This window comes from Meriones unguiculatus (genome assembly GCF_030254825.1).
Source record: "Meriones unguiculatus strain TT.TT164.6M chromosome 13 unlocalized genomic scaffold, Bangor_MerUng_6.1 Chr13_unordered_Scaffold_33, whole genome shotgun sequence".
Lineage (NCBI taxonomy): Eukaryota > Metazoa > Chordata > Mammalia > Rodentia > Muridae > Meriones > Meriones unguiculatus.
The window spans coordinates 7,148,736-7,171,183 of NW_026843645.1; the positions used below are offsets into that span (position 1 = coordinate 7,148,736).

Here is a 22,448-nt window from a genome sequence, read left to right on the forward strand (position 1 = left end):
CATCCATTACTGAACTCAGGTGTTGAGGGAACTACAGGCTTATCTACAAATATCTTCATCATGAATTCCTTCATGTAACAGAAATCAAATATGTAGGTTTGAAATCAGAGAAATGAATCCTTTTCAGTTGGTGGTATCATTTTGGGAATGTTTAAAAAAATGTATCCCTGCTGGAGAAAGTATGTTACTTGGGGTGGGCTTGATAGTTTTCAGCTGCATACCATCTGTAGTTCCCACTCTCTGTTTCATGCTGCAGGTGGAGGTTGTGAGCTCCAAGCTTCCTACTTTATCTGCCATGTATGACATTTGTTTTTCCCAATTTAAAGTGATCCCATATCCTCTCCCATATCATAAGGCAAAGTAAACACATATGGAAGTTTTCATAGACATTGTGTTTGGTCACAGAAAATGCACTAATATGCACACATAAATTTTACAACTGGATGATTTATTTCATGTAATTGAAGTGAATTGTGAAATAAAAATGGATTATCTTACTGTTTCAATCCATATGCCTTTGGTCCATGAGATTTCAATTGGAAACAAAATAAGGATGGATGTCACAAACACATGCATACATTGTTGACACTTCTTAGAATTTTCCTCCAAACTAATCTAGTGTAATTGAATGCAAGTTGGTGGGTCAAAGACCTTTACAAATCTTTTATTCTAATAGATGTTCTACAGAATGAGTTCTTTTAGGTTCTCAAAGGCTACTGTGATATGCAAAGGCTTTAAGATGTAGCCCACAGAGTAAAGCTTTTACTCTTATATAATGGTAGCATGAAGCAGAAAACCTTATCATACTGACTATATTCATGGTTTTTCTCTGCAGCATGACTTTTTCTCATGATTTCAAGGAAAACCCTATGAAAAGGATTTACCACATTGCTTATTCAGAGGGTTTCCCTGCAGTGTGTTTTCTTTTATATATTTGGAGATAACTGTATTAAGAAGAGGCTTTATCACATTGAAGACATGTATAAGGTTTCTCTCTACTATCTGACTGTTTGTATACTTGAAGATGACTTTGATATGCAAAACATGTAAAAGCAAATTGTATGTGGGAACATGCAAAAGCAATTTATCTTAAGTATTTCCTTTTAGTTACCAGCATTCATTGATATATAGGGTGAACATAAATTCAAATTCATACTCCCTAGGAAAGCTGTAGACTTCTCAATAGCTGAACGGCTTTAATTACTTAACTTTTGTTGCCCAAAATGACTGTTCCATACCATGAATTCTGGTCCCCTAACATAATGACTGACCCAAACCACAAATTCTCTTTATTAAAACACAATACCTTTTCCTAACCACAAAAGAACAAATGGATATGATTGTTTTGACTGTTAAACCTACATTTTGCATCAGGTGACTTCCTCTAAGACATAAACAAATCCCATATCCCTAAACCATGACTAATGGAAATAATTCAGTTGTAAAACGCTAAAGATGTTTATGATTTTCAAGCTCAGAACCTCTGTAACTTTCTGGCTCATTGGATGGGTAGGCATCACAGTTAAACATTATGTGTCCGTCACCAAACTGGATGACAATATTTTTTTTTATCGGTATTGATCTGTTTGAGTTATAATGGATTCAGTGGACAGAAGAACACAAAAGCCTTACCATATTCATTATATTCTCAGATTTTTTTCTCCATTTTGAAACGTTTATGATGATGTAGAATATAGATATGTGCAAAGGTCTCCCATTTTAACACATTCATAAATTTTCTCTCTATATGAATTCTTTCCTGATGACGAAGATTATACAAATGTGGAGTAGCTTCACCATGTAAATACACTCAGAGTCTTTTGTTCCAGTATGAATTCTTTCATGACATTGAAGATAATTGTGAACAGCAAATTTTTATTAGGAGATGACTGTTTTGTGAAAAGGCTTTACCACATAGATTACATTATTAAGGTTTCTCTCAAGGGTGAGGTCTTTTATGTATTAGGAGATGACTGTTACATGCAAAGGCTTTCACACATTGATTACATCCATAAGAGTTCTCTCCAGTGTGAGCTCTTTTTTGTATTAGGAGACTACTGTTACATGCAATGGCTTTATCACCTTAGTTACATTCATAAGGCTTCTCTCCAGTGTGCTTTCTTTATGTCATAGGAGATTACTATTATGTCAAAATGCTTTATCACATTGGTTGCATTCATAAAGTTTCTATCCAGTGTGCTTCTTCTATGTACGTGGAGATTATTATGGCATGCAAACTTTTTCACTCATTGGTTATATTCATAGGGTTTCACTCCAATAAGTGTTCTTGTTTAAGATAAGTCTTACATGAAAAGACTTCATGACATCAGTTATATTCATAAGGATTTTTTGCAACATGAATTTTTATGTCTACGGAGAACACTGTTATCTGCAAAGGCTTTACCACATTGGTTACATTCATAAGGTTTCTCTCCACTGTCAGTTCTTCTATGTAGCAGGAGATGACTGTTACATGGAAAGGCTTTACCACATTCATTACACTCATAAGGTTTCTCTCCAGTGTGAGTTCTTTTATGTCTTAGGAGATGACTGTTCGATGCAAAGGCTTTACCACATTGGTTACATTCATAAGGTTTCTCTCCAGTGTGAGTTCTTTTATGTACTAGAAGGTTACTGTTACATGCAAAGGCTTTACCACATTGGTTACATTCATAAGGTTTCTCTCCACTGTGAGTTCTTCTATGTAGCAGGAGATGACTGTTACATGCAAAGGCTTTACCACATTCATTACACTCATAATGTTTCTCTCCAGTGTGAGTTCTTTTATGTACTAGGAGACCAGTGTTACATGCAAAGTCTTTACCACATTGGTTACATTCATAAGGTTTATCTCCAGTGTGAGTTCTTTTATGTACTAGAAGACTACTGTTCTGTGCAAAGGCTTTACCACATTGGATGCATTCATAAGGTTTCTCTCCAGTGTGAGTTCTTTTATGTACTAGAAGACTACTCTTGAATGCAAAGGCTTTATGACATTGGTTACATTCATAAGGTTTCTCTCCACTGTGAGTTCTTTTATGTACTATAAGTCTACTGCTACATGCAAAGGCTTTACCACATTGGTTACATTCATAAGGTTTCTTTCCACTGTGAGTTCTTCTATGTAGCAGGAGATGACTGTTACATGCAAAGGCTTTAAAGGCTTTACCACATTCATTACACTCATAAAGTTTCTCTCCAGTGTGAGTGTTTTATGTATTAGGAATTGACTGTTACGTAGAAAGGCTTTACCACATCGGTTACATTCATGATGTTTCTCTCCTCTATGTATCCTTTTATGTCTTAGGAGATGACTTTTATGTGCAAAGGCATTCCTATATAGGCTACATTCATAGTGATCTGCACCAGTATGCATACTTTTACATGTGTGGGGACTACTGTGATGTGCAAAGACTTCATATTGAGTATCTTCAGGGAGTTTGTCTGCACAATGATTGTTTTCATACCTGCAAAGATAATTGGCACATATGACACCTTTTCCACATTCATTACACTAATGGATGTTTTTGACACATGACTTAATTTTGCAATTTGAATTAAAGGTAAAGAAGAATTACATTTTGAGTTTTCATCATTATTTTTATATTTATGATGTTCTCTACGGGTTGTTTTGCATATTTGAAAATACCTGTGATGGTAAAAATATTTTTTTACCTGGCACACATTTATCATATACTTTCTTCTATAGGACGTTTTACCACATGTTTATAGAAAACTAGAATACCTCAGAGCTTTAACACACTAACTGGATTAATAACTTTCCCTATACTGTGCGCCAAACTAAATATGTAAAGATAATTGTTAGAAAAAGAATAATTTGTATATTCCTAAAACTTATATTTTTTCCACTGTGATTTTGTGAGAATTCCTAATGAAGGTGAATAGCCAGGTAAATGATGTTAGTGTATATTCTGTGAAAATATGCCAGTACAGGTGAATGCTGATTGATGAGCCAGCAACCAGCTAAGTACTGACAAAATCATATTATTGTTGGTTCTATGGCTGATCACCTGTCATATATTTTGTAAACATTTGTCCTTCCTTACTTATCTATTGGAAATAATAAAGAGCTAACAAGTGATAGCACTGCACAAAATGGAGGACAGAACTTCTGAGTGAGAGAGGGTTGCTGGGAAGAAAGCAAATGATAGGCTACTCACCAGCATGACAGTGAGGTTAACAGATGGACATGACCATGAACAAAGAAGTAGAGCTGGCCATGCATCCGGACACTGTGCTAGGTTTGTGTTAGGGAAAAAAAGGGTTCAGAATCTGCCCAGTTAAATTGCCTAAGCTTTAAAATATTAAAAAGCCTCTGTGTCATTATCTGTACTGCTGGCAGCTCTAAATAGCCCATATAAAGTATAATAGGTATCAATTTTTAAACATCCACTCAAAATGGGGACTACTATACCTTTTAGTTGTTCTGGGTAGTACATTGTTTCTTTCGATATACATATGTTATAATGACTTGTATACATTGTGATACATGATTATATCACTATTAAAGAATAATAATAAATAACATGATTTCATGATGCATTCACACATATCGAGTTGTAGGAGACTAAACAAATTTCACTTTTACCTCATAGCGCTAATGAGTAAACAATTTAAACATTGATCTTGTGTAAGTATGATTTCCTTGCATTCTTTCTTAGAGGAGTGCCTTGCAAGCACACATCAAATACCTAACATGGAGGTACATGGTTTAGTAACAAGTTAGACATCATCAATTAATACACTTAAAACAGTTCATTTACACTCTCCCTTCTCTTTCAAACGTCCAGAACATATTAAAATTTTCTCAGAACGATATTCATTCATAAAAATTACCTTGCATGTCTTCTAGAATTTTGAAAATGCTCTTCTATATTATGACTTTCCCAATTGTAGCCTAAAATATAATAACACAATATGTATGATTCATTATCGGAAATAAGACAAAATTTAAGTCGTGCTCTATGGTCAATGAAAGAACCATTCGCCTCATTCTTGTTCATCCTCAAGAGAAATTGTAGAAGCACTTCAATAATGAATAAAGAGTTTTCCGCATATTTTAAAAGGTAAAAAAAAATTCACTGTCCTACCTATAGCAGTGAGGTTCCTGTAGGTCTCCAGCATTACATCTTTGTAGAGATTCCTCTGGGAAGGATCCAGCAAAGCCCACTCTTCTCGAGTGAAATTCACATGCACATCATTGTAGGTCAATGCTGTCTAAAATATACACACACATGTACAACAGAAAGCATGATATTTAGAATACTGGAAATGTATCCTTCATTTAAAATATTTTTAGGGGGAGCCAAGATGGCGGTGCCGGGAGAACAGCGCGTCTGAGAAGCAGGACAGTACTCTCTGTGCAGAGACCAGGAGACTGAACTCAGGGCCCTGAAACTACATTGATCGTGTTTCCCAGGTGAGGGGAGGCTCCCACAGCATGGGAATCGGTTGGGTCCTCTCACAGCTACCCAGCCAGAACCCGGAAGAAATCCCAGGTAATGCAGGCTTTGGGTATCCAGGCTGGAGCCGCAAGCAGGCGTGTCCCAGTCACTTTCCCAGACCGATCTGTGGACACAAGGGTACATGAGACTGGGAGTCCCAGTCGTGGGGGAACCTCACGGGGAAGCAGGGGTGTGGGTCTGATCGCAGGTCACCCAGTCTTTCCCCGGAAGGTCTCTGCCGCCATCACAGTCGAGCTCCTGCCGTGCACAGAGAGCTTTGCGCTCAGCTCAGCAGTACAGACAAGCTGCGCGCCCAGTACAACAGGGACTGGGAACCCCTGTCCGGAGAGGACCCCACAGAGAAGGAAGAAACCGTGCTGCTGGGGTCACCTAGGGAAAGTCTAGCAGACTGCAAATTGCAAACAGGTGAGTACAGCCACCTATCACAGATCTGGGCCCAAAGAGGGAACACAGAATGATTGGAAACTCAGCTCCCGCAGACTAGCAGGTGGGAGCACGCTCCACCTGCTCAGAGGCCTGCTTCATAGCAACTACTCCTTACAGACAGAACTGAGTGCCCCAAGACACCGGAGCAGTACTCACCCGCCACAGATTATTTCTTGGGTTCTGGGGCACAGAGCCCCAACCTCAGACCTACAAAAGACCGGGAACCCTGAGATCAACCCCCAGATACTGCTCCAAGGGGCAACCAGTTATCCCTAACAAAAGCGACCAAACCACGGGACACACAGGTTACAGCAGCTGATCACTAAATTTACAGCAAAAAAATCCAGAAGGAGGGCAACTGTCTCCAGTACTTCTCCCGGTGAGAGGAGAGCCCTCTTGACTAATCAGGACCACAGTTACCACCCAGGTCTCTATGTCTGACGTGAGCTGTAGCAACTCCTGAAAAACACCAGACATCCAGGGACTATACCCAAAAAGCTGAGAAGGCTTCCTTCAGGAAAAAGCATTTTCCTGCCAAAGGGATTCTCGCCACTACAACAGTCCAGGAACAACCAGAAACTAAATTCAAAAAACTAAGATAGCCCAATGGGTAGAGGACAGCGTAAAAGTTCAACCAACAAAAGCCAGAGCATTATGGCATCTCCAGAAGCCAGTTATCCAGGGGCAAATAGCCCTAGACAGCCCAGCATAAATGAAATTCAAGGAGACGACCTAACATCTATGCTCAAGAAGATGATAACAGAGGAAACAAATAAAATATGAAAAGAAATAGAAGAAGCTGCAGCCAAACGGTATGTGGCCTTTAAAGAGGAAATGCTTAAATCACTGAATGAAATAAAAGAAACAGTGGATTGTTCAAACAAACAGCTGAAGGAATTGACAGAAAAACATGAAAATACACTCAGACAGGGGAAGGAAATCAACAAAATAGCTCAAGACCTGAAGATAGAATTGGAAAAATAAAAAAAAAAAAAAACACAAATGGAAGAAATTGTGGAGAGAAAATACTTAGGGAAGAAAGCTGGAACTACAGAGGTTAGCATAACCAATAGGCTATAAGAAATGGAAGAAAGAATCTCAGGTGTGGAAGATACAATGGAAGAAATAGATGTATCTGTCAAAGAAAATGTTAAATCTAAAAAATTCCTCACACAGACCATCCAAGAAATTCAAGACAACATAAAAAGACAAAACCTAAGAATAATAGGAATAGAGGAAAAAGAAGATTCCCTGCACCAAGGCCCAGAAAATATTTTCAACAAAATCATTGAAGAAAATTTCCCCAACTTAAAGGAGAGGCCAATAAGAATACAAGAGGCCTATAGAACACCCAATGAATTAGACCAGAAAAGAAAATCCTCCTGCCTCATAATAATTAAAACTGTAAGTATACAGAACAAAGAAAAAATACTAAAAGCTGCAAGAGAAAATGGCCAAGTAACATATAATGGCAAACCCATTAGAATCACACCTGACTTTTCGACAGAGACTAGGGCCTGGACAGATATCATGCAGACCCTAAGAGAACACAGATGTCAGCCCAGGCTACTATACCCTGCAAAACTCTCAGTCCTCATAGACGGAGAAAACAAGATATTCAATGACAAAAACAAATTTCAACAATACCTACAAACAAATCGAGCATTACAGAAGACACTAGAATGGAAAATACAACCCAAGAAAGCTAGCTACATTCAAGAAAACACAGGAAATAACCCTACTACAGTAAAACAAAAAACAACCAAGCACACAACCGTATGACCACAGCCAACATCAAGTTCAAAGGATCTAACAGCCACTGGTCATTACTCTCTCTCAATATCAATGGACTTAATTCTCCAATAAAAAGACACAGACTAACAGAATGGATGCATAAACAAAACCCAGCAATCTGCTGTATACAAGAAACACACCTATGTCACAAAGATAGACATTACCTGAGGGTAAAGGGATGGAAGATGGCTTTTCAAGCAAATAGACGCAAGAAGCAAGCAGGAGTAGCCATTCTAATATCTGATAAAATAGTCTTTCAACCAAAATTAATCAAAAGAGATGGGGAAGGACACTTCATACTCATCAAGGGAAAATTCCAAGAAGACAACACAATCCTGAACATCTATACCCCAAATACAAGGGCACCCACATTTGTGAAAGAAACATTGATAAAACTTAAACCACATATAGATCCCCACACACTAATAGTGGGAGACTTCAACACCCCACTCTCAACAAAGGACAGGTCAACAAAACAGAAATTAAACAAAGAAACAATATCTCTAACAGAGGTCATGAATCAAATGGACCTAACAGACATTTACAGAACCTTACACCCAAACACAAAAGAATTTACCTTCTTCTCAGCACCTCATGGAACCTTCTCCAAAATAGACCACATAGTTGGTCACAAAGCAAGCCTCAACAAATACAGGAAGATTGAAATAATCCCTTGTATCCAGTCTGATCACCATGGAATAAAGCTGGACCTCAGTAACAACAGAAATAGCAAAAAGCCTACACATACATGGAAACTGAACAACTTGCTACTAAAAGACAGCTGGGTCAGGGAAGAAATAAAGAAAGAAATTAAAATCTTCCTAGAACTCAATGAAAATGAAGACACAACATACCCAAACTTGTGGGACACAATGAAAGCAGTGCTAAGAAGAAAGTTCATAGCACTAAGTGCCTTCAAGAAGAAATCTGAGACAGCGCATTCAAGCAACTTAATGGCTCACTTAAAAACCCTAGAAAAAGAAGAAGCAGATATACCAAGAAGGAGCAGACGGCTGGAAATAATCAAACTCAGGGCTGAAATCAATCAATTAGAAACAAATAAAACAATTCAAAGAATCAATGAAACCAAGAGCTGGTTCTATGAGAAAATCAACAAGATAGACAAACCCTTAGCCAAGCTAATTAAAAGTCAGCGAGACACCATCCAAATCAACAAAATCAGAAATGAAAAGGGGGACATAACTACAGACACTGAGGAAATCCAAGCAATCATTAGGACTTACTTCAAAAGTCTATACGGAACAAAATTTGAAAATTTAAATGAAATGGACAATTTTCTTGATCGATTCCACTTACCAAAGCTAAATCAGGACCAGGTAAATCAATTAAATAGTCCTATATCCCCCAAGGAAATAGAAGCAGTCATCAAAAGTCTCCCATCCAAAAAAAGCCCAGGACCTGATGGTTTCAGTGCAGAATTCTACCAGACATTCAAAAAAGAGCTACCTCCAATTCTCTTCAAACTATTCCACAAAATCGAAACAGAAACAGTACCAAACTCATTCTATGAAGCCACAGTCACTTTGGTACCTAAACCTCACAAAGACCCAACCAAAAAAGAGAACTTCAGGCCAATCTCCCTTATGAACATTGATGCAAAAATACTCAACAAAATACTCGCAAACCGAATACAAGAACACATCAAAGATATCATCCACCATAACCAAGTAGGCTTCATCCCAGGTATGCAGGGGTGGTTCATTATACGGAAATCCATCAATGTGATCCACCATTTTAAAAAACTAAAGAAAAAAAAAACCACATGAAAATCTCCCTAGATGCTGAAAAAGCCTTTGACAAAATCCAACATCCATTCATGTTTAAAGTACTGGAGAAATCAGGGATAAAATGCACATATCTAAACATAGTAAAGGCAATATACAGCAAACCTATAGCCAACATCAAACTGAATGGAGAGAAACTTAAAGCAATCCCACTGAAATCAGGTACAAGACAAGGCTGCTCACTCTCTCCATATCTCTTCAACATAGTTCTGGAAGTCCTTGCTAGAGCAATAAGACAGTTGAAGGAGATCAAGGGGATACAAATTGGAAAGGAAGAAGTCAAATTATCACTATTTGCAGATGATATGATAGTATACGTGAGTGACCCCAAAAACTCTACCAGGGAACTCCTACAGCTGATAAACACTTTCAGCAAAGTGTCCAGATACAAAATTAACTCAAAAAATCAGTAGCCCTCCTGTATATAAAAGACAAAAGGGCTGAGAAAGAAATTAGAGAAACAACACCCTTCACAATAGCCACAAATGACATAAGGTACCTTGGTATAACCCTAACCAAGGATGTCAAAGACTTGTATGAAAAAAATTTCAAGTCTCTGAAGAAAGAATTAGAAGAAGATATCAGAAGATGAAACTATCTCCCATGCTCATGGCTTGGCAGGATTAAAATAGTAAAAATGGCCATTTTACCAAAAGCTATCTACAGATGCAGAAATTGTGGTACATCTATACAATGGAGTATTACTCTGCAATGAAAAATAAGGAAATCATGAAATTTGCAGGCAAATGGTGGGACCTGGAAAGGATCATCCTGAGTGGGTTGTCCCAGAAGCAAAAAGACACACAAGGTATATACTCACTCATATAGACATACAACATAGGAGAAACCCACTAAAATCTGTGCATCTAAAGAAACTAAGCAAGACAGAGGACCCCGACTAAAGCGCTCAATCCCCATCGTGAAAGGCAAAGAGGATGGACATCAGAAACAGAAGAAAACAGGAAACAAACTAGGAACCTGCCACAGAGGGTCTCTGAAAGCGTCTACCCTGCAGACTATCAAAGCAGATGCTGAGCCTGATGGGCAACTGTTGGGCAGAGTGAATGGAATTTTATGTAAGAAGTGGGAAATAGTAAGAGCTGGAGATGACAGGAACTCCACAAAGAGAGCAACAGAATAAGAATATTTGAACACAGGGACTCATACTCCAACCAAGAACTATTCATGGAGATAACCTAGAACCCCTGCACAGATGTAGCCCATGGCAGTTCAGTGTCCAAGGGGGTTACATAGTAATAGGAAGAGGGACTGCCTCTGACATAATCTGATTAGCCTGCTCTTTGATCTGAACATTATTTACCAAGACCACAGTGACTTTGGAACTGATGAGGGTATCTCCAGGTGTTAGAAAGAGTTGGGTTCTCAGAATCTGAAGGAAACCCTCCTTCCTGAGGTGGGGAGCAGCCTTACCAGGCCGCAGAAAATGACAATGCAGCCACTTTTGATGAGAAATGATAGACTAAGATCAGAAAGGAGAAGAGAACCTCCCCTATCAGCGGACTTGGGGAGGGGCATGCCTGCAGAAAGCGGAGGGAGGGTGGGATCGGGAGGGGAGGAGGGAGGGGCTAATGGGGTGATACAAAATGAATAAAGAGTAATTAATAAAAAAGTAAAAAAAAAAACAAATTATCTTCTAGATATAACTGATTATTTTTCAAAGAAAATACCCATGCTCTAGACCTCTATCTGTAAATGGAGGTCACCAGAAAGGTGGGCTATGGGGTAATCACTGGAGCTCATGTGCCCCCAGTGATTGAAGATAAACACAGTTCTACTGAATCCCATAAACAAAACAGTGTGAAATAGTAATTTTAAGTCTCGTTCTTGCCACATGTATTCCAGCACAAGATATGAAATCTGTCCTATGTAACCGCATAACACTATGTACACTTGAGATATCTCTGCAGCTCAGAAACTCCTTTTAATCCTGGAATTCTGTTCTTAAGTCACATCATCGTGGCTGCTGTGAGTGGAAACATAAAAGGATGCTAATCAAATACTGCTGAAGACTGATCTACATTTTTCCTTGACACCATTTTGAAGCCTATTTGTAAACTTGTAACATTCATCACAAAACAACTGAATTAGGAAACAATGTTTAAAGCTTCTTGAAATCTGACTTTCATTTTTTCCAAGCTGTCTTCCTACTGCACACACAGTAGACAGCTCGTTGTATGTCTCAAATGAGTAATTTTTAAGACTCTGATGTGCACAGCCTTTAACTTCAGAATTTAGGAATTTTAACCAAGAGGAAAGCAAAGTCATGCATCTGGGGAACAAGAGACTAGGAAAAATGTGACTTGAGCCAACAACACTTGTCTCAGAAATATTTTTCCAAAACAATGAAGATGCAGCTATTCTAGAGTTAATATCCACCATCAGGGAGAATGTATGCTACACACAATTAAATGGTTAATTAAAAAAGTTTTCTTTAATAATAGAATGTATCTAGCTCTAGTTAATGCTATAAGACAACCTAAAACTGATTTTGTACTCCATACATGCAGTCTTCCTTAAGTCTCTTTTAGGCTCCAGTTTATATATTAAACAATTTCAATATGGACCAGAGAGTTCAAGTCTAGCCACTGAGCCAGTTGGGAGATTTACATAGCAAAGATATTCCTAGAATGATTTATGTACTCCACTCCCCTAATACAGTAGGTCATTATTCAGTGACAGGGTATAAGTGAGATGTCTCAGAGGTTTCAAATATTAGGAAAAGTAGAAGGTAGAAAATGTAGAAGCTAGTGTGGGAAGGTTTTGCACAAACTATCTTATCCTAATTAAGCTTCTTAAGGAGCATAGCATATTGTACACTCCTTGGGGAGAAATGGAAGGAAACAGGAGACATCTATGAAGTGATCAGACAATCTCATACAATGGTATAAAACCATGAAAAGTCTAATAAACAACACTGCACAAGGGGAACACAGGATCTCAAGAACATTATTTACCAAGAACACAGTGACTTTGGAACTGATGAGGGTATCTCCAGGTGTTAGAAAGAGTTGGGTTCTCAGAATCTGAAGGAAACACTCCTCAAATGCCCTGAACCTGCAGCTCACCCTATTCCTGGTTTTAGAATAGGAACATTGCTTTATTTTAAATACCTCATAATCTTGGGCAAATCTCCCAAAGACTAGGCCACAGGTTGATCTGGTTCTGCCAAGCATATCTGAGGAGTACGAGAAGAAGTTAGGTCACTCTCCATACACGAGGCTCTTGGGGAAAGCTTTTTTTGATCAGGGCAGTGTTTTCCCTGTTCAATTGGTTTTCACCAGATGTCTTCCCCATGTGACAGAGCTATGCTTTTCTCAAGAAAACTGTAACTTTATGGCACAATAGTCTTTAATGCTGGCTGTCAGTCTGTAATGGCAATTAAGCAGCTTGTTAGATGCCTGTTCTTTGACATGGACATGGGCCAGTGCTTCATATGAATCAGGGCTGTGTCCCTGGTTATGGCTGTAGACAAATTTGTTGACTATCGTCTTATGCAAACATGTATTTCCTAGCATCCTTATCTCAAGCATGCCTGGTTGGCATGCTACTTATCTATGTAGCCCTTAGCTAAATTCTACTTGGTGTGACTTCCTGTCACCTAAGTATTGGTAAATCCTTTACATGAACAATTCTAGGTGTTTACACCACAGCTTTATAATGAAGTGCTACTCAACACATATGTTATTTACAACCTCCACAAAATTAATTCCAAAGGAATCTTATACCTGAATGTTAAATGCCAAGGTCAGTACTTGGAAAAGATACTAGAAACTAGGTCTCTCTGAGTTTGCATCCTACCAAGGACATTTCTGTGTTCAAGCCCCTGTTGCAAATACTTTGTAAACATGCAAGCCCATAGTGTGTAAGGAGGCAGCCTCCAGTGCCCCAGCCCTCTCCAAGCAACTCTTCCACTTTACTAGCAAGCTTAAATTAACTTCACATTCCAAACCTTTCAGCGCCATCTCCCACTGAACCCCTTGAAACATTTTCCTAATTATCAGTTAACTGGTAAAACTTGCTGCTACCTTAACCAATGTGCCTGAATTGTAAAAATATATCACTTACAAAGCCCTGCCTTATTACAGACAGAACACTCATGTCTTTGTTTCTGTTTCTTTATCACCTTGAGCTCCAGACCACGTGTCAAGGGATATAAATGAAGGGCCTTGGAATCCAGACCAAATGTCTTGGAAAACAGTTAAAGGCCTTGAGCCCAGTGGATCAACACAGCCTCCAACAGAAACTCCCTTGCCTAACCCACAGTGTTAAAATTTGATTGGATGACCCCAGGACTCACCAAAGGGCCCTCGCCGTGTGGATTTAACTCTTTAAATATACAATAAAGCTTACTCTGGGTCACCTTTCAGATCCTGAACTGGCTGCCTCCCTGAGCTCAGAAAATAAAGCTTTCATTTTAACCTTCTGTTCTGGAAATGAGTTTTCTTCGCTCCCAACCAAAAGCTAACATAGCCAAGATATTCAGATGCTCTGCTCTGTTCAGAGCTAGGAAAAGGGACATCTCCCATGGCTGATTCTGGCTGCTGGTTCCCACCCAGCCCCATGAAAGACCCTACACAGAAGCTCTTGTCGTTCAGCCTCCTGCTCCACCAGGTTGGGGGCACTGACCACAAACTCACCAAACTTATCTGAAATCGCCTCACAGCACACAGCAGCTGCACTCATACCAGAGCACACCAACCATTCAATCCAGCTAAGCTATAGAGGGAACATGCACCATGTCGCCAAGAAGAACCGGCCTCTTCCTCAAATGGAGGGATGGAAGATTCTGATTGGCCAGTGAGTCTTGAGTGACATGAGCGCCTCCCTTAGGTTTACACTGTAATGAAGGGACAAGGCTTAGTTATCTATGGCTCAGGCTTCGGTTTCAGTACCAAATCTTCTTCAGACATGCAGAGATTTGCATTTCATCATTTGTGCCTGTCCTCCCCTAGCCTACCCTCTGTCTTCCACACTCAAAATGCAATTTCCCTCTTCCTGCTGGAATCAAGGTGGACATTGCACAACTGTTATTCAACCTGTAGTCGAGCGAACAGCCTGTCCCACAGGAGGAAGGGTGCCAAGAGTATTAAAAATTATAGCGAGATTTTAGAAAATGGAAGGAGATTTTATGTTCTGTGAATTCACGCTGGGGTCAGGTAAACTGCAGCCACTTTTCTCCTGGAAGATCAGAGAAAACCCAGGAGAAAAAAAAAAAGCAGGAAAAACATGACACATTGGAGTACTATCATCAGGTAAAAATTTCTCCTCAATGGGAAGATGTAGAAAACAGAAAGTTATACTAGTGAAGGCTCTACCCATGAAAAGAACTGACAGAATAAATTTCTCTGTGTATGTATACAGCTAATACATATGTGTATACACAGACACATACAGACACAGAGATATATATTATGATTTGGTATTTTGAGACAGGGCTTCTCCTTTTAGCCTTTGCTGTCTTGGACTAGATCTGTAGACCAGGCTGACCTTAAACTCACAGAGACTGGCCTGCTTCTTTCTGCCAGAGGACTGGGATTTAAGGCCTGTGCCACCAAATCCATCTCAGATTTTCTGTTTTGTTTAGGCCTGTTATTGTCAACCAGCCTGAACTCACAAAGAACAGCCTGTGTCTGCCTTTCATGTGCCTAGATTAAAGGCTTGTGCAAGCATGACTGGCAAGACCTTAGGCTTTAATGATTTGTTTAAGGGAGGGATTCTTATATAACTAAATTTTTATAAGATTTTTGAGTGGGTAGATGAGGGGACCTCTAATTATTATTGTCTGTGCACAGACGTTAAATCAGACATTGCTGCCATCCTCACAAAACCTTCTTATATCAGAGCTTTTAATCTTATTCTTAAGAAATTTTATTTTATTTTTTTGAAAAACATCTCACCAGGCAGTGAGTTCTGTGCTGAGCATCAATTGCACTGTGGGTCCGGTCCTCTGAGGGCAAGGAATCATATGAAAGAAGAGAGAGTTAGTATTACATGGAGAGGACAGGAGTGCCACAAGGACCAATTAATTATATATGGGAACAGGGGTCCTTTATGAGACTATATCTCCAACCAAGGACCATGTATGGATACAATCTAGAATCCCTGCTAAGTTGGAGCCCATGGTAGCTTGGTATCTAAGTGTGTACCCTGGTAAGGAGAACAGGGTTTATTTCTGACATGAACTCAATGGCTGGCTCTTTGACCTCCCTCTTCTGTGGGAGGAGCAGCCTTGCTAGGCCACAAAAGTGGACACTGCAGCCAGTCCCAATGATACCTGATAAGCTAAAGTCAGATTGAAGGGGAGGTGGACCTCCCCTATCAGTGGACTTGGAAAAGGGTAGGGAGGAGGGTGGGAATCAGAGGTAATGAGGGAGCAGGCTATAGCTGAGATACAAAGTTAATAAACTGTAACTTATATTTAAAAAATAAAAATATCAAATAAAAAACAGAGAACAGATCTCAATAAAGAATTCTCAACAGGAGAATCTCAAATAGCTGAGAAACACTGTTCAGGTTCAGCATCCTTAGCCTTTAAGGTTTGAGGTTTAATTTTACACATGTCAGAATGGTGAAGTTTATCAGGACAAGCGACAGCTCACTCATACTGAAGGTGGAGAGGTGGACCAGGTGCAGGCTGAAAGACTTCACCCCTATGTTCTAGTCTCTTTGGGGTGAGACAGTACTGTACAGGCTCCCGAAAGAGAAACCTGGACACAAACCCAGAATAAAAACCACTCCACCTAAAATCTGTACTGCTTACAAGATGTAAAGGGGTGGTGGTGGCACCAAACTTGCTTGAGTGGTGAGCTAATGTTTGGTTTAACTTACAGCCTAAGCCATGGGATGGAACCCACTCCCTGCATGGCCAGGAATGTCACAGAGACATAAATGGCAAGCATTGCATGTGCATGTCTCAGCACCAGGTCCTCTACTGAGGTATCATCGCTGTTAGCTCTGTATTTTTGTGGGAATCCTAACATTAGGAACAGGTGTAGCTTTGACTCTCTCACCTGCTCTTGAGAATCTTTTTCCCCTCTCAGGTTCCTTTTCAATCCTCAATGTGAGGTCTCTTTGCTTTATCGTTTTGTATCTTGTTTGGTCTTGTTTGGCAGTCCTATCTTGGAGGCCTGTTCTTTTCTGAAAAGGATACAGAGTGGAAGGAGTGGATCTGGGGAAGAAGGGAGGTATGCTGGATGTGGGAGAAGTAGAGGGAGGGTAAACAGTGGTCAGAATATATTGTATGAGGGAAGAATCCTTTTCAATTAAAAAGCATTAATTAAATTTTCCTACCTAAAAAATGGGAAAAAGGGATGCAATCAAAGAGAAGTGAAATAGTGACGACTAGGAAAACACAATCATGACGTACAGTTATTGTTCTCTGTGCATAGAGAGAAAGCATCACTCAGGAGTTTAACAAGCTTATTCTTTAGTCCCATCTAGATCTGTGAAATCAGAAGTTTTGCTCTCACCAATGTGAAATATATATCATGCAGGTAAAAAATGGTAATTTTCTGCTGTTATGTGGAATTATAGGGGTCCCTGCTCACTTAATTCCAAAAGAGTACTCTTTCTTCTCTATAATAAAAACTAAAGTTTGGAGCTGGAGAGGTGGCCCAGCAGATAAGAACACTCTCTGTTCTTTCAGAACTCCTGAGTTCAATTCCTAGCAACCACATGGTGGCTCACAACCATTTATACTGTGGTCTGTTGCACTCTTCTGGCATGCAGGCGCATATGCAGACAGAACATTAATTAAATAAATAAAATCTTTAAAAAGAAGCAACCAAAAAGAATGTTTGAATAATATTCACAATAACAGAAATAAATGCATAATGTTATACACTATACATTAAATATATAATACATTAATTATATACAAACTGATGTTTTAAAATGTTAAGTGTTTAGACATGTTTTTCCAATAAAAATAAAAGTATTACCATCTAAGACAGGTTAGCTGATCAGAACAAAACTGAGAAAAGTGTCACTTGTGTAAGACTATTACATTTTTAATCAACTGTAATTTATTGTCATTATTTCAATTCAAACAAAACAAGTCAGTCTGTTTCTTAACTCATTTTCACTTCGTGTAGCATGACTCATTGGCATAAAGCTCTCAGACCATCAAAATAAACCAACTATCTGCATTTTTATACTACTATAAAAGCACATTTGCTTTTTTTCCATACCAACTTTTCCATAATAATTTTGTTCCATAACAAATTATTTCATGACTCATTGGCATAAAGCTCTCAGACCATCAAAATAAACCAACTATCTGCATTTTTATACTATACTATAAAAGCACATTTGCTTTTTTTCCATAACAACTTTTGCTCTAAAAAGTCTGATATTTGATTTTCCTTCTCCACATACCAACTAAAAAATGTTATAAAAATTCTTTGAAAGTGATTGCTTCACCTAGGTTGTGTTGTTTCTGCCTTTCATTAGGTAGACAAGATAATTGAACGTCTCCAACCCAATGGACATATAGAAATGCAGCAAGATTGAAATTAGAGAGAGAAAGAGAAGTTTGTTGATTTAACACTGTTTATGCTGTACTTATATCCTCTTTCATGACTAATACAGCACTGACTGTGAGAGTCTTTTAAAAGTGTGTAATCCTTTAACCATTGCTATTGTCTTCATTTATTTACCATACTGTCCTCCTGAGATACTCAGAGTGACCTCAACAAATGAAGAATTAGGTTATTTTGAAAGGTATGCCACCACGAACATAAATGCAATAAGCATGAGAATTCAGATACTTATTTAAAACCAATCTAAAGTACCTGAAAATTTACTGAGAAGACTGTTAGGATCCATAGCAATTCTGTCATTTTATGAGAGCTCTGTGCAATGTAGGCACACATAAACATGGAAACAATGAGAATGTGTAAAAACATGGTTTATTGTGTTGCTTTTGGTAATGAGGGTGTGTGGGTAGGGGTAATATCTGCAAAACCATCAGATTACATACATTAAATACTTGCAGTTTTACATTGACTCTAAAACTACTTGATGTTACCTAATTTTAGTTTGTATCCACAGGAAATCCCAAATTCTGCTATCAAGAGTTGATTTTGTATGCTAATACACGATCCCATATCACATTCAAATTTATACTTCAATTCTGGACCATGTATTATTTTCACTTTTTGTCTTCTCAAATTATACTTGATGAGATAGCTTTTCTGACTGTAACAACATTTTTTCTGTCAGTAAACTCTATACTGGTCTTCTTTTTATAGATTGAAAATTATTTCATATCACTTTCAATTTTATGTACTAACTGTAGTTTGCTAAACAAATGATTATGTAGGATAATATCATTTACCCTTTTATACTAGAGTAAACAACACTAATGAAATGATCTATTTAAAAATACAAAGATGTTGGCTATTTTTCAACATGAATTCAACAGAATCTGAAGAAAATTTCTATGAATTTCTAAGAGGAAAGATGATTCCAAAGCTATATCCCATGAAAAATGATACAGAATTCCAAATAGGATTATGAAGTAAGAGTACACACATGGGCAGCTGTGACCTCAGAATGTATCTCAGAGCTACAAATACCAAGAATGTGTACAACAGTTTTGACAAAATTAGGAGATGAAGAGAAAAAGTGAAAACGATAAGCTTAAAAATATATTCCAATTTCCCTCAAAATTCCCAATGAAACTCTGCCAGGAAAAATGTGTACTTGACCAAGTTACCTTTGGTTATATATGTGTAGAAATTAAATAAACACAGACTTCAAAACTCTTACAAAAGCAACTCAAACTGACCGCTAAAGTATATTTGTGACCCACCAGCTACTATAGATTGTTCTTCCAAAAGAAGAGAAAACATGCTCTATGCTCTGGAGCTCTCTGTTAAAAAAAAGTGATCCAAAAAGTGGGCTACGATTCTACAGCCCCTCATGCATTCTTCTGGTTTCAGACAAATCCAGCCCCAATGAAAGCCACACACAAACCGATGTGGTGAATGTTTTCATGTTTGCTTACTCCCACATGGATTGTGCCACAAGATATGGAATCTGCATTACACACCTACCCAACACCATGCACACCTTAAAAACCTCTGCATTTCAGAAATTCACTTTGTGTCCTGAAATTAAATTTTCCTGAGTCACAACACTGTGGTTGAAAGTAGTGAAAAGATAAAAAGATTGCAAACAAAAATTGCTGGAGGATGCACATAGCCCCTTCTCTACCAGCTTTAAAACTATTTATAAAATTTTCCACACAAACCTGAATGTGGAATGCAAGGTTCAGAACTTCTAGAGAGCAGACTATTAGTTTTCCAGTCTGTCTTCCCAATACACACCAAAAGCAATGTATGTGTGTGCACACTGGACAGTGATATTTTAAGCATCATTTTAAACTGCCAGGGCTGCAGAGGAATTCTCCCAGATCCCCACCCAAGGCCCCCAAGAAATCCATACTCAAGGGAGAATCAGTGACAAAGGACCACTCCCCAAGTCACCACATAGATCAACAGAACTACAGTAGACTCACAGTCTCAGCATCACCATATCAGACTCAGAGAGCTTAGCAGACCTGTTCCTCCTGGTTTTTGGGACAGTGGCCCACAGACTCACCATTGCATGGTTTGTGGTTCCCCTCACAGTTCTCTTCAGCTGCATCAGAGAAGAATCCTGAAAAGAAAATATGAGCTACCTTCCAGTGGTGCTGCTGATTGGTAGGTCTGCCCAGAGTCCCTTGTTTCCTTCAGCCACCTGGCTGAGCTTCAGGACAGTAGCAGCTCCTCTACTGGGGAATCCAATCAAAAGGCTCAGACAGCTGAGGCCTTCCCAGTTGGGCCCTTCCACCTTAGGGTCAGACAGAGCCCTACTATAAGAAATCTGTATTTTAGTACAACATTCCAGTCTCCAAGACACAAGGAGATAGTTCCTCTTCCAAGACACAGGGTCCTTTGTGTGCATATTCCAACACACAATCAATGTTCAGTGCAGCTATCCCTACCTCATAGCTGAGAAATCCCAAAGCCAAACAAGTCAAAGTCAAACAGTAACAACAATTACAGCAAAAAGTGACCATGAATTTAAAAGTAAGGAGTGGTAAATGAGAAATGAATGAAAAAAAGAAAAAAAGGTAAGGACATGGATGATTCTAGATATGTTACAGTAGAAAGTTTATTATACATAAAAGAGACAGAATAGCAAGAGGCAGGGATGTCTGGGAGAGTTCAGAGGGGACATGACTGCGAGCCTTACAAGGAAAGGGAGGAGAGGAGAGGGCAAAGCCAGACCAAGAGGCTAGGATATTAAATAATAGATAAAAAAGACCAGGTAACCAAAATGGTTGGATTACATTAGTAAGACCATCCAGGGGAAGGGGAACTCAGACCCTAGGCTAGAAGGCTGAAATGCCAACCATTAACCTATGGCAGGTAGAAACAGAGTTATGCTGGGAGAACCAGCAACTGGGCCTGCTTTGAGTTGTTAAATAGGTATCTCAGCCATTTGTCCCAGCATTTGAGACTTAATAGTAAGGAAGAATGAGGAGGCTGAAATTATTTAATTATAATCTCAAAAACTGTTGTAAAAGTTGAAACAGGTTTCATGCTCCAATAGTTTTCTAGGACTAGACATGCCTAGCAGGGCACACCAAGTATTATTCACTCCTTTTATCTTGGGACGCACCATTATTGTTAGAGTAATAACATTCCTGTTAGGCTCGGCCACACCATTTTGTCCAGATCTTCTGTGTTTGTTGAATCAATGTAACTACAGAAGTTTGGTTTCTAGAAATAAGTTTAGTTCCTCTTCCAGAATCTTAATTGCCTTGGTATGTGAAATCCAAGTATTACTAGTTTGGACTTTTCCTAACCATCTAAAATTGAATAACTGACACTTCCTGTCCAAGCAGGAAAGCTCTCACCATCCTTCTTCTCCATCCCTTTTTGTGCTATGATGACACCAGCTTCATAGTTGGTCAGTGAACTCATTTCATACACAGGTCCCTCTTTATTTGTAATTGCCCACCCTATAAAAGCCAGGGATGTTTGAGGAACCTCATTCACTGGTCTCTTTTCCTTTTCACTGACCAGGTTAAGGTCCAGCCTGAAATGAGTTGCAAGGCACTGGGCCACAGACGCAGGATTACGTGTTCAAAGTAACTCTTAACTACACAGCATGAAGAAAGGATGCATTTTGGGAGACAGTGCTCTAAACAGAAACTAATGAGAATTCCCTTTTTAAATGGGAATGAAATTCTTTTAAAAAAATCATTTAATATTATTTTTTGTGCAGTACTGTGAAGGTATCAGATCCCTTGGAATTAGCATTACATACAGTTGTGAGCTGCTATGTGGGTGCAGAGAATTGAATCTGGGTCCTTTAGAAAAAGAGACAGTGCTCTTAACCACTGAGACATGTCTCCTGTCCCAGGAATGAAATTCTTAATAACTGGGAAATGTTGGAAAAGAGAAACAAATAAGAGATTAGAGCAGTGATACATAAAGAAAATAAAACTTAGTAAGTAATACCAACAATTGACTTTTTTAGAAAGATAAATATAATTGAAAAATGTGTAGGTATACTGACTTTTAATAAAAGCAGGCCCTTTTCTGGTAGAGCTATTGGCATTAATTGGATATAGTTTCGACTTGATTCTACCTGCAGTGTTAGCTGCTGAGATTACTGCCACTAGCACTAGTCTCAAATTTCTGAGCAGACATAGTCCTGTCCAAGAAGACTGCACATAAATGCATAGGATAGACCTTACTTGGAAATTCAATATTCACTGGCTCCATCTAAGCTACCTAAATTGAACACCCACCAATCTGGTCTATTTTCACTCACATGCAAAAGTTAATATGTGCTAGAAATTGAAAAATCTCACTAAAACTGTGGGGATCATGTCCTTCATAGGGTGACCCCTGCAGCT

At 38.8% G+C, this 22,448-nt stretch overlaps 1 protein-coding gene across 1 annotated transcript; it reads right to left on the bottom strand.

Moving 5' to 3' along the window:
• Positions 1-2,510: 2,510 nt before the first annotated feature.
• Positions 2,511-5,226, bottom strand: LOC132650804 (zinc finger protein 431-like; the record flags this gene model as incomplete). Its single annotated transcript, XM_060376122.1, has 4 exons — positions 2,511-2,818; positions 3,062-3,120; positions 4,858-4,918; positions 5,112-5,226. Coding segments are annotated over 4 exons (543 nt in total), but the record flags the coding sequence as incomplete, so codon positions are not given.
• Between the last annotated feature and the right edge of the window lie 17,222 nt (positions 5,227-22,448).